Source organism: Miniopterus natalensis, chromosome 16 (assembly GCF_054644295.1).
Source record: "Miniopterus natalensis isolate mMinNat1 chromosome 16, mMinNat1.hap1, whole genome shotgun sequence".
Taxonomy (NCBI): domain Eukaryota; kingdom Metazoa; phylum Chordata; class Mammalia; order Chiroptera; family Miniopteridae; genus Miniopterus; species Miniopterus natalensis.
Genome location: NC_142096.1, coordinates 24617510 through 24631631, shown reverse-complemented (window position 1 = coordinate 24631631; position 14122 = coordinate 24617510). Strand labels below are relative to the sequence as shown.

General features: G+C 40.6%; 1 protein-coding gene across 1 annotated transcript in view; it reads left to right on the top strand.

The window, feature by feature from the left end:
- CPA6 (carboxypeptidase A6) overlaps positions 1-9135 on the top strand; it is a 201550-nt gene extending 192415 nt beyond the window's left edge. Inside the window, exons 9-11 of the mRNA XM_016206444.2 lie at positions 145-347; positions 3889-3973; positions 8763-9135. Of these exons, the coding sequence (XP_016061930.2) occupies positions 145-347; positions 3889-3973; positions 8763-8950 (476 nt within the window). The 3' untranslated portion in view covers positions 8951-9135. The remainder of the gene's footprint in view (positions 1-144; positions 348-3888; positions 3974-8762) is intronic.
- Positions 9136-14122: the final 4987 nt, after the last annotated feature.

The following is a 14122-nucleotide window of genomic DNA, read 5'->3' as shown; positions in this document are numbered from 1 at the left end:
TGATTTCTGTAAATGAGCAGTTAGATGAATTGCCTAACAATACCCTATGTTTAGAGAAATAAATGAAAAACCACAGTTTAATAATGCTATTGTGTGTTTCTCGCCTGCCCACTTCCCTGCCCCATTTTCTTTTCTAACCTGCAGATGAAGGAGCTTCTATGCACCCTTGTGATGATACATACTGTGGGCCTTTCCCGGAATCCGAGCCAGAAGTGAAAGCTGTAGCTAACTTCCTTCGAAAACACAAGCATCACGTCAGGGCTTACCTCTCCTTTCATGCGTATGCTCAGATGTTGCTGTATCCCTATTCTTACAAATATGCAACCATCCCCAATTTTAGCTGCGTGGTAAGTGCTTGAGCCTGTACATGTGTGTCAGGCTTCATGCTTCTTTTCTAAGGTGGTTCTAAGTAGTTATGATAACAGCAAACATATATTGTGTTGGTTCTAATATGCATTTTATATATATTAACTCATTTATTTTTTATAATCATATAAGGTAAAGAGCTATTATTATCCCCACTTTACCGATGAGGAAACTGAAACCTAGAGAAATTAATTAAAACACACAGCTACTAAGTATCGGAGCCTAGATTCAGCCCCATATCTAGCTCCAGTGCTATTGCTTTTAACCACCGCACTCTGCTCCTTCTCAAATGTAACCATTTCAACCTATTTACGTTCTTACCACAGGTTATACAGAAAATCTCAGGATGGATTTGATTAGTATCACAGCTTTGGTCACATGTGCAGGGCTGTGCTTAACTTTATTGAGTAAATAATTGCTCGTAAATTATGGTCTGACTCTCATTAATTAAAAGCAAGTTTTAATTTATAAGCACTATTTGCTTAATGCTACTAAGTCTCTGGGCATGTATCTGACAAGTTAGTACTAAGAATGAACAGCCTTTCTCGCATAAGATTATTTGAAAGTGAAAAAAACAGTGTTCCTTTCTCTTCTCATCTCAATAACTCAACAAGGTACCCACTATAGGCATAATTCCTTATAAAGTGCGTCTGGTTCAGAGCCTATAGTATCTAAAGGCCTGTCAAGTTCAAAACCAGGCCAAACTAATATATAGTGTTAGAAGTGAGGAAGAGGGAGGAAGTGGTGGCTAAGAAGAGGCACAGGAGGGCTTTTGGGTTGCTGCTGCTGTTCTCCCTTCCTTGATCTGGATGTGGTATCACGAGTGTGCAATTCATGGTCATTCATTGAGCCTCAAACTTAAAATTTGTATAGACTTCTGTATGTATGTCATATTTGAATTTAAAAGGTTTTATAAAAGAGAAACATCTCCTTTCCCGTATGCCTTGAACTCTAAACCCTGTGCTGATTGCTTGGGATTGTAGGAATTCCTGATCTAGGAATTCCTGGGATTGTAGGAATTCCATCCATGGCTGGAAGGAATAGGGACCATGAGGAACAGAGGAGGAGGCCTGGGGGAAGGCTCGTATTCTGTACAAAAGAGTAACTCTGTTCTTGGCATCCCAAGCAAGAATTCTAAGCAAATTGTCTCTGAGACACATTGTGAATGTGGTAGTCAAATCGGGTTTCTGTCGCTATTGGTGTTGACCTGGCACCCTAACCACCTTGTACCAGTCCTTTTTAAAGTGTGCACAGTGTCTATTTACATGCTCACATCAGATATGGGATATGCAATATACTAAAACCATTACATGAGAATGTTCTTCATATTTTGAATTCACCTTCCCACTAGGAGTGAAGCCTATTTTCTTTTTGTCTTGGATTGAAGGGTGTGGTATAAGGATTAGTTTTTCAACCAAGGATGAATTTTCCTTCCAAGGGACTTGGACAATGTTGGAGACATTTTTGATTGTCACAACAGGACCGGGGGATGCTATTGACATCTAGTGCGTAGAGGTCAAGGATGCTGCTGAACATCCTACAATGCACAGGACAGCCTCCCACAGTGAAATATTATTCAGTCTGAACTGTCAGTAGTGCCACTGCTGAGAAATCTGTTAGTGGGTTACATAGACGCTAAACCACTAAAACCAGGATTACGATTCTCAGAAGCCAGGTTGTCTCTGAATGTCAACCAGAAACCATTATATTCTATTCAAATTGTTCAAAAATATTCCACCAACATGCAGGAGTCTGTTTCTGTCAACATTTTTAGGTCATTCATTAAGTTGCTTTAAATGTGGAAGTATGGAAATTAGAAATATTCCTTTCTTTGCTGAGGGCTGATAAGTGAAGCCTGGGTTCTTTTGGACAATTGGAAAGAAAAAGCAATGGAGAAAAGAGGAAGCACTTACACTCTTTCAAATAGGTGTCTAGCTGTGCCAGCCGGGAAAAGAGTTCTTTAAAAAATTTGCTGAAGTTTCCATTCTGTGGAAGGATCATATCTAAACCTCTTATCTACACACACCCACACCAAGTGGCTTAAGTGCAGTGAGCTGAAAAGCCTAGAACTATGCACATGTTTTGTATCATAGGCAAAGTGGGTGTCTGCTGTTTTTTTTAAATAGATTTTTTTTCTTGGATTTAGTCATCTGAAATAATGAGGAACCAAGGTCTCTGCACCAGCAGAATGCAGTAATCTCCTAAATGTAGAAATATCTGCCCTTGCCATGGAATATTTCTTGACTGTTGGATAAGATGTTAAAAATATTAGAACATTCTCCATAAAGTTACCTCATTATGGTGTTTACATTCCTTTTCTGTTGGCTCCTGAGAGGAGAATGTCAACATCAGTGAGATCAATAATAAATTGTCTGCCAGGTTCCGGAGCCTGGTCCCTGAGTATCCACAAAGGGTGGCATTCGCCACAAATGCTGCTTAATGCCTCCTCGAGGTGAGTGAGGACAGCGAGCTGAAGCTGGGTCTGACACACAGCCCGCGATGCCCGGAGTGCTTCAATTGACGTATTAAATTATTCACGGGCAAATTGAAATGGGATAGTTGTATACTGGTTTCAACATACTTCTTTACCTCTCACTGGTCATACAATACTTCTCTAACTCCTTGCTGAAATGTGTACTTTTTATACCATTTTGAAATGTTTTCAAGAATTATCTGAATCATTCTAATCCATGTTAGAATATTCACCCATTAGTACTTTGATTGTGTCGAACAGCTTTTCTGGGTTTTGGCATCTGGTAGGAGGAGTTTCGCCTCAAAATTTCTACACCTTGGAACTACTGGCCAGCTCTGCCAGAGGCCTGTGTAACTTTAGAAGTCATGGAGCATTCTGAAGTTGTTCCCATTCCCAGTAGGGATAAACACATAACGTAAGACAAGTCATTCTTACTGAATTAAAGAGCTTCTTAATTGACCCATATGTGTTTTAAATGCCTTGTACACCACCGCCGAAGTGTGTACTTAAGGATCAATAAGATTATGTTGATGCCCTTGCTGATCTATGCTTATTTGACATCCGTGCAAGAGACATATTGATTAAGCATCTGTTATGTACAGGTACATGGACACTGAGATGGGCCTGCCCTATCAAGCAGTTTGTAATTTATAGAAATGGGCGTCTCTGAACTAACATGAAGAAGACAGAACCCTAAATCAGCATCGAAAGACATGAGTACTTATCCACTTAGCCCAACTCAACCCCTCCTTGCAGTGTAACCCCAGCCTGCCCATTTCACCTCACCGAGACTTCCTTTTCTCATCTGTAAAATGGAACTTTCCTGATCACTTGCTCGTTGTGAGGAGCAAAGGAAATGTGTTCTAAAACATATTGCAAAAGGCAGCATGCGACGAAGACCAACATTATTATTAAATATAGCTATTCACTGAGGTGCCCATCCTTGCTCTTCAAATTGATGACCGATAAGGCTCAAACAACATGCCAGTGTTTCCAAAGGTTCCAATGCAATGATGTAGGTGATATAATTTCCCCACTTTTCCTCACAGGAATCTGCAGCTCATAAAGCAGTGAATGCACTTCGCTCGGTATATGGGGTGCGGTACAGATACGGACCTGCCTCCAGCACGCTCTGTAAGTTTCCCGTGTATGTTGTGTTAGAGTCATTTCTTGAACCGATATCCTACATAATGACTTCCTTTTACAAAAAGAGAAAGTGTGTCTCCCCTAAAGTGAAATGTTTGACTACCAGATCAGCCGCGGAAGATGAAGGGAGCCTATATTTGATTAGTTTTACACTGCTCGACAGAAATCACTGTGCCAATTTAAATAAATTCGAAGCAGAGGATATTCTAGTCATGTAGTAATGACTACCAAGCTGAATTGAGGTTTTATGACAGTAGAAAGTACCAAAACGGGCTCCTTAAGCAATTGTAACCACTATAAGCCTGGAAGTGGGCCTGGGGATCATGAAGTAATGTTTCAGCCTGAAAGAGCTTCCCTTTTACTCCTTTCCTCCACCATCCTTGTTAGGAAATTCTCTTCCTTACGTAACACCTTCAGCTGAATTTCCCTTTAAAAGGTGATTGAAGTATTTCTTACTTTATATAAAATAAAGAACTGGGTATATGGAAGGAACTTGGATGAAGAATAGGGACACATGGATCCTAGTCCTAACTCTGCCGCTGGTCAGGATATAATCCTGGCCACATTAATCCTGAGCTGTGGTATCCACAACTGTTAAATGAGAAGTCATACTAGAGGATGCCTCATGGCCTTGCAAACTCTAAAATTCATACACTGTATGACTTGAAAAATCTAGTGAGAAATCCTAAGGATCTGAATGTCTATGTATGCACGTTAAGGTACACACACACACAGCTCATGTGTATATGGATCGATAGTGACACCTGATTATGCTTTATAGTGAAGTAGGAAATTTCTCCTAATGTCTTTAATCCACCCATCATTATATTCATAACCATTCACTTCCTATAGCCTTCAGAAGAAAAGCTTGGCTTGTCAATTAACACTATCACATAAGTTTGTCCTAATAATAAGAATGTCCTAGGTATCAGAACTTTTTTCAAATTCCATGATCATTAGTCTCAGGCTGACCTTTTCAGAACTACTTTTCAATAAAGCCACCTTGAAAGGAGAAACACAATATTTTTTAAAAATCACATTACAGACTTCCAGTCAAGATGGTAGAGTAGGTAACTGATGTGCTCACCTCCTCTCACTACTACATCAAATTACAACTAAATTGTAAAGCTACCACCCTTGAGAACCACCTGAAGACTAGCTCAACAGAAGTCCTATAAGTAAGAATATAAAGAAGAAGCCTCTTGGAGACTGGTAGAAGGGGTGGAGACAGGAAATGGGCTGGTCCCACACCCATGTGTGGAGGTTATAAATCTGGAAGGATCTCTCTGCTGCAGAGGTCCCCACTGAAGAGTGAGGGGTCCAAGCCCCACACTCGGCTCCTCAGCCCAGAGCACCAGTGCCAAGAAGGAGTCCCCACAACATATGGCTGTGAAAATCAGCAGGGATCTGTCCAGGTGAGTAGGAGAGCTGCTGTAGACCCAGGCATCCTCTTCAAAGGCCTGAGCACAGACTCACAAACACTCACCCTAAGTTATAGCAAAGGGACAGCATCTGGAAAGCACCAGGGACTTACAGGGAGGAAGCAAATTGACAGGTTTCAGGGTGAGGGCCGGGGAGCAGCTCTCTCCAAGGACAGAAATGCTGGCAGGCACCATGGTTCCTTTGTTGAGCCCTCCTCCAGTTCAGCCTGTATGTTCAGGCAAGAGACTAATCTGAGTCCCTGTCAACCTCGCTAATACCACTTGCACCACCCTGGCAATCCCCTGAGACCCCAAGCTCGAAACCCTTCCGGACACTGCTCCACACAAGCAACCAGCCTTGGCCCATGCTGAGGACTTTACTAAAATCTCTCAAAGGTATACAAACCCCAAACAAGCAGTGCCTGACCTCAGCATGCTCTGTACTTCTTGCTAAGTGGCCCCAAGCCCAGCACTAGTGTCAGCCAGCCTTGGTCACAGCATAGCCTCTCCCAGGAACCTCCAAGCCCAGCGCAGGCAGCAGGCAGCGAGCAATGGCAGATACCTGAATAGACATTTAACCAAAGAGGACACACAGATGGCCAATAAACACATGAAAAGATCCTCGGCATCACTAATCATCAGAGAGATGCAAATTCAAACCACAATGAGATACCACCTCACACCTGTCAGAGGCTATCCTCAGTGAATCAACAAACAAGTGCTGGCGAGGGTGTGGAGGAAAGGGAACCCTCCTGCATTGTTGGTGGAATTGTAAACTGGTGCAGCCACTGTGAAAAACAGTGTGGAGGTTCCTCAAAAATTGTAAATTGGAACTACCATATGACCCAGCTATTCCACCTTATGGTATTTATCCAAAGAAATTTAAAATAGTAATTTGAAAAGATATATGCATCCCTATGTTTATTGAAGCATAATTTATAATAGCAAATATATGGAAGCAACCTAAGAGCCCATGGAGAGACAGTCAGATAAAGAAGTCTTGATATACACACACACACACACACACACACACACACACACACACAATGGAATATTACTCAGCCATAAAAAAGATTGCAATCTTGCCATTTGAGATAACATGGATGGACCTAGAGGGTATTATGCTAAGTGAAACAAGTTGGACAGAGAAAGACAAATACATGTGATTTCACTTATATGTAGAATCTAAAATACAAAATAGAAACAAACTCTTAGATACAGAAAACAGATGGTTGTCGCATGAGAGGGGGTTTGGGGAACTGTGTGTAAAAAGAGACGGGTTTAAGAAGTAAAAATGGCAGCTAAAAAATAGTCACAGGGATGTAAAGTACAGCATAGGAAATATAGTCAATAATATTATAATAATACTGTAATGGTTCCAGGTGCATACTAGACTTATTGGGGGGGATCTCTTCATAAGTTATATAAATTTCTAATCACTATGCTATAAACCTGAAACAAATATAATATTGAGTATCAACTGTAATAGAAAAATTTAAAAATTTTAAATGGGAAAAAATTACATTACCAATTAATTCCAGTATGTATTAACAATTTTAAAACATTCATTTATTTAAAAATCTTACACTTCACCTTTGCAGCTTGATATCAAGGCACAGTCTTAGTATAATATTTACTGAGACGAACCTGTTACCATAGAAATGAGGCTGTCACATGGCCATGAGGTAACTGTTGGCACATATTGTCTCTGACTTTGGCTACTATGACTACTATTTGTAGTTCCAGTGATTGCTAACCCAGAGGGACAATGAAGCCTCAGCCTACCTTCTGTCCTTAAGTGAATGAAGCAAGGGGAGCCTGAGAAACAGCAGAGTCATCTAATTGTCATCTTCCCATAATAATTCTATCTATAACTTGTCCTGGCGAAAGTAGCATAAAAAGCGGCATTATTTGAGTAGATGAACATGCTCTGAAAATTTTAAAATAATAGTGTATGTCAGGCTAGATCATATAAATTTCAGGAGAGAAGTATATAAAGATTCTTCTGTGAAACACAGGATCAGATACAGCCCAAGCCCACCGTCTGCCTCTATTGCCTGCACTTTCAACTCTGCTGAAAAGCTGGAGCATGTGGGATCACAGGAGCCAGAAGGAAAGAGTTGTCAGAAAGGACTGTCAGTTAGATTCAATGCTATTGAGAGGTTGAAAGTGGGATCTGAGTTGGGGGGGAAAGGGGGAAGAGAAGGAGATTAGGCCTGCTGTCATTGGTGACCTTCAAGAACAAAGTTTTCATAGACAGGTAGAAGCAAGAACCAAATTGAAAATGACTGAGATGTAGAAGAAACATATACCGATTCTCTTGTAGTTCTAAAGCAACAGGAAGAAAAAGAGGACAGCACATAGGAGGATTATGAGAGGGAAGTGCTATAGGAAAGAGGTGCTTGAACATTTTAGTCAATGCAGCTGCAAGATCGAGGGAGATTTAATTACTGAAACACTCGCAGAGAAGACAGCAATGAATGGTATCAAAAGATGACACATGTACAAGACGAGCAACATTTCTTCCTCTGAGCTAAAAGAGAGAAGTCAGAGGGCTATGATGTCAGTAGAGGAGGTGAGGGGCTAACTACTCGTTGAGTATGGGGGCAGTGAGAAAGTGAGGGGCAGGATGAAAAGAGTCAGTAATAAAAAGGAGCCTAGAGCAGCTTTGGGAACAGAGAAAGACTTTAGTGGTTAGTGTGAATTTACACCAAAGACTTTCTCCAGCTCCCTCACAAGGCATCAAAACAGAGAAACTGGATCAGGGATTGAGAAGTAGCAAAAACAAGGCAGAAAAACACACTGGATGGGTCATTTTTTTGAGGTCTGGTGAGAAGTTCAGTGAAGTAATTGATTATGGCCAGGTAGAGTCAAATGAAATTTTAAGGCTGGGAAGAGTCTGGGAACTACAAACTTAAGCCAAGGCAAAGAACAATTTCATCAGGAAGAAAAAAACATAGGGGAAGTACAAGAAATGAGGAGGTTTTCTGGGAACAGAATTTCAACATTCGAGACCTTGGAAATGAAGAAGAACCGAGTCCTTGGTGTGGTTTTTGTTATGGGTGAATAAATTATGGGTGAATAAATTGTGGGTGGGGATAAATGTTACTGGAGTTGAGGCTGAGAAATTTTGAGGTCATTATACTAGAAAAGCATTAATACTTCGATTAGATCCTCAAAGATGATGCCCAAAGATATGATTTATAAGGTCTATGAGTCCAATGCAAAGGAACTACTGTTAAATCATTCTTGTTGAAATATTCATTGGAAGAATTTAGTATAGCTTAGTAATATATACATTTTTGAAAATTATACAGACTCTTTAGTGAGGCTGATTTTTTCCTTTTAACTTTCAGATGTGAGTTCTGGTAGTTCAATGGATTGGGCCTACAAAAATGGAATACCCTACACATTTGCTTTTGAACTGCGTGACACTGGACATTTTGGATTTTTACTCCCAGAGGTGCTCATCAAACCCACCTGCACAGAGACCATGCTGGCCGTCAAGAACATCACAATGCACCTACTGAAGAAGTGTCCCTGAGATGGCCAAGCGACAGGTCAACAGCCACAGAAAGAGCCGATTCTGCACAGCAGCTGAGGGCAGTGGGTGAAAGGTGTTTTGAAACAGGGGCAACTGCTTGGAGTGCATGTATCTGTGGACTTTTAAAGGGACTTCTCATGCAATTCAACGCTGTAGCAATAAAAAGTGGTTAAAAATAAAATAAATAAAAGCATAACCTAGTTTGTTGTAAGCAAAAGCATCCATTTTATATCCTATTAGAGTCTCATTTGATTAAGGTGGGGGATAATTTTAAAGTCTTTTGTCTCATGAAATGTACAAATTGAGGATGTCACTTCAATAAATCATCTGTTCTCAATTAAGATCTACCAGTTGATGTCTAATCACTTGGTCCTTTTGATATGTAAATTTTTGAATTGTAAAGAACTACATTACTTAAGATAATAAGTATAAAATTTTCAAGACCTTGGATCATCCACAGCTTTTCCCCTGGCATTAGTGTAGCATCTACCCATAAAAATATAGTAAGATAGGGTACTTTTGTTTAATTTTGTTTGCTTTGTTTTGTTTTATTAATGCTCACCTGAGGCTATTTCTTTCCATTGATTTTCAGCGAGAGTGGAAGGGAGTGAGGGGGAGAGACAGAGAGAGAGAAATATCGATGTGAGAGAGGCACATCAATTGGTTGCCTCCTGCATGAGCCCTGATGGGACCAGGGATCAAGCCTGCAACCGAGATACGTGCCCTTGGTCAGAATCGAACCCGAGACCCTTCAGTCTGCAGGCCAACGTTCTAACCATTAAGCAAAACTGGGTAGGGCTTTTAAAAAAAAATTTTTTTTTTTTGGTAAGGTGCTTATGTTTAGATTCTGAGAATACCACTTTTAAAATAAGAGAAAACATGAATTGCGTTGCCAGACACAGCACTAAGAGCTTTACGTAATGATCTACTATGAGGTAGATACTATTATCCTCATTTTTCAAGTGAGAAAATTGGGGCTTAGAAAGGTGATATAGACTTCTATTTCCAGAACTATGATGGGATTGTTATCTATCTGGACTTCTGGAAATAACTAAAGCTTCTAGACAAAATGTAATTTTTTAAATCATCTTTAACACATCAGACAAAAAAGGGAATCTCAGGCAGGCATTAGTGAAGGCAGGGACCTAGAAAGCCGAGTGGTGCACCATTATCCTGAGAGCATTTGTCACACCGGGTGTGTGCAGACTGATTTTCACAGCATTTTGGAGAATGAGGGCAGAGAACAAAGCCCAAGGCTCCTCCAGGGTGGGAAGCCCAGTGCAGGTTCTCCTACCAGGATTCTGGGAACTCCAAGGTAAATTACAAATGACCCTCATACTGCCTCCAATGGACCCCAAGGAAAATGAATGGTTTCAAATTTTGTCAAGAGAAAAGAGAGGAGAAATTGCCAGAGAATTTGGAACCACAACCCTCACTTAGGTTTATGGCCCAAATTCAGGCTACAGGTATCTCCCCCTTTTCAAAAGCTCACTTATACCAGTTGACTTTTAAAAAGACCGACATTAGTACCCGTTTCCACCAACCAAAAGAAATCTGAAGAGGATTTTCGAAAAAACTGAAAATAGCATTTAACATTTGTTTGGCAGCCAGCCATTGAAGAGAGACAAGCTCACACCCTGAGCATCCAGAGCAGCCCCACCAGGCTCCTTCCCAGGGAACCACACTTAGCATATCCCCATCAGGCCACAGACCTCTGAACCGTGTCTGTGATTCTCTGCGCTTCCTCTCGATTTATTTTGTGCATCCATTGGCAAGATGTGTCCTGGGGAAATTGCTTCTTCGCTTTATGCCATGTCAGCTTTTGAAAGGTTTCATAGGAACAAGCTACTTTTGGATAGTGGGAAAACCTATACCTAAATGGCCTGATAAGCCTCGAACCAAGAATTTAATTCAGATTAATCCCAGATTGGTTGTACCCTCTGAGTATGGGATAGAAGCAAATCTCAGAGAATTTATCTGCTGTATCATGAATGTCAGGATAAAGAGATGAGCCTAAAAACTTCCGGGGGGGGGGGGGAGGATCACAAAGGAATGAGGGCGAGAGAGGAATGAAACCTCTCAACAGCAGCACTGAAGCTTGAAGACAATGGAGAATCGTGTCCGTCTTGAGGAAAATTTCTATCCTAAAAATCTACACCCAGCAAAACAATCAATGAAATGTCAGGGGAAAACATGCTCATAAAATTGAGGTCCTAAATTATGCACCTTTCTCAGGAAACTTGTGAAGAATATGCTCTACCCAAGTAAGGAAATAAACCAAGAGAAAGATGCAGAAAACAGAAATCCAACGCAGGAGAAAGGCATGAAAAACACACCCCTAAAGATAATAATGGTGAAGGAAAAAGCCCCAGTAACAGCTGCTAGTCAGGCTTAGAGAGAAGCTAGCTTGGAATAGGAGAACTGAGGACTTCAGCAGAAATTCTCCAAGAGGAATATGAAACGGAACACAAGCATGTTCGGAGGCAGCTTTTACTTGCATCAGAAAGTTTGGGGATGAATTAGTAATAAAAGCACAGAAACTAAGGAAACAAACAAACAAAAAATGCGGTTAACACTGGTGAAAACAATGAGCAATACAAGAGAAATATAATCATAGTGTACCATGTGACTTAGCTATAAATAGTCTTCATGTAGTTAAATAATGTTAGCCCTAAATATTCACTTAACGAAAAACTGATATAAATATATCGAAAGGACAGGAAGAAGTAAATGCACGCGAGGAGAGGAGGTATAGGAGAGCTAAGAAGTCCTCATCTGCTAGAGTAGGAAGTCAATGGACAACACCTGAAACTGGAAAAACAATCAAGAAATGTCAGTATTTGCATTTCATTTAGAAATAAGAAGGTAAATACTAGAAGAAAACAATTTAAGAGATTATGAATTATTGAACTTATGAGAGGGAATTGGGAGGAATGGAGAATGGGGCAGAGGACTGCTCTTTTAAATATAAGCCTTGTCATAATATTTGACTGGTCTTATTTTTTTTAATCATACAAAGAGTATACCCCTCTTAAAGGGAAATTCTTTAAAACGAATTCCCAACTACTCTCCAGCCAGTCTTTTTGATGTTTATAAAATGTACATTGTTTCAATTTAAAAAAATCAAAATTAAAAATAGTAAATGAGATATGTGGAATGCCTAGCACAGCAGGACCTAGAATACAGTATAGACAATCAGAAAAGGTTACTATTCTCTATGTTCTATGAATCTAATTTAGCTCTTTATCTTGTAGTTCCAGTTATGTATTTGCAGGAATGGCTCTCAGAAGGTTTGAGGCTCAGTACTGCTTAGGAATAGTACCCCTGGGAATTTAAACTCAGTTCACCCCATCTAGCAGTAAACACTCAGAAATGATCGGGAATGAGGGTTGTATCATCAGTACCACCCACAGAACAGGCAAAAGCCGAAGTGCTCAGAACAACCTGGAGGTCTGAAAGCTCATGAAGACCCCCAAGACTGGGAAAGTGCTGCTTATCAAAGGACCTGACAAAGATGCACACAATTGACTGGTGTCATCTGGTGGCCTTCATGGACCCCTGATCCAGGAAGCTTTTCCCTTTGATTGTGAGCAAGCTGCGTAGCCCCTGCTCTGATAGCTGTCTCGGTCCAGATCCTTTGCTGGTGTCTATTAATGTCTTTCCATCAAACATTATCACCCCTGTAACAACCAAACAATAATCAACTCTTGAAATAAGAATTTACAGATAACCCCCAAAATTCATTTTTTATATTTTTCATTTCCATCTATTCTATACCCTCTGTAATAAGATCTGTTAGCAAGTTAACACCCATAACTTAAATTTATATTAGTTTTGCTTGCCCTTGACATAGCATAGGTTCTAAGAATATTTTTTAAAATTCTCACCTGAGGACATTTATTCCATTGCTTCTCTGGGGGAGGGAAGGAAGAAACATCGATGTGAGAGAGACACATTGATAGGTTGCCTTCCACACATGCCCTGACCAGGGCCAGGGATTGAGCCTGCAACTGAGGTACAAGCCCTTGGCCAGAATTGAACCTGGGACCCTTCGGTCTGCAGGTCAACGCTCTAACCACTGAGCCAAACCAGGTAGGGCAAGAATATTGTTTTTCAAAGTCAAAATGAGGGCAACAGAAAATACAGAATCTGAATAATCCACAAATTAGCTGGGTATATAGTTTCTTTATTATCCACACATAGTTCCAAGATAAAAGTTGCCTCGTTGAAACTTATGTAAATTCTTTGCAATAATTACTCCCACATTTCAGTAACACTGTATATATTTAGGGTTCAAGCTCTATAAGTGGATATTTTAATATTTATAGGCTAATCTTTTTAAACTAAGCCACAAAATGTACTGCTGGCTGATTTATGTTCCAGGCACTCTGCTCAGTGCTGTGTGAGAAGGGCTGCTAGGAACAAAAAGTGTTATATTTATATCAACACTTGCTTAGGAATGTTAAAGTTAACCAAACTAAAAACAGCACGTGCACTTTAAAAATTAGTTTAGCCCTGGCTGATGTGGTTCAGTGGTTAGAGCATTGGCCCTCGCACCAAAGGATCAAGGGTTCGATTCCCAGTCAAGGGCACATACCTGGGTTGCAGGCTTGATCCCGGCCCCTTATTGGGGCCGTAGGGGAGAGACACTCACATCAATGTCTCTCCCCCCCCCCCCCACTCCCCTTCCTCCCTTCTACTCTCTCTAAAAAATCAATGAAAAAAATATCCTCAGGTAAGGATTAACAACAAATTAGTTTAGCAAGATACTTCCCCCACACGAACTATTATTAAAAGTAATGCGACAGATTCTGCCTCTGGTGAGTTGCATAGCTCTCAGCTTAGTTTCAGTAGTGTATTAGTTTTCTAGGTCTGCCATAACAAAGTGCCACAAATTGGTAGCTTAAGACAACAGAAATTTGTCTCACAGTTCTAGAGGGTACAGTTCTAAAATCAAGGCGTCAGCAGGGCCACACTCCATCTGAACCCCGTAGGGAATCCTTCCCTGCCGCTTCCTAGTTTCTGGCTGGTTGCCAGCTATCTTTAGTGTTCCTTGGCTTGCAGGTACAACTTCAAACTCCACTTTCCTCTCACATGGCCTTCTCCCTGTGTGTCTCTGTGTTGTCACATGATGGTGTTTTTATAAGGACACCAGCTACATTGGGTTAGGGG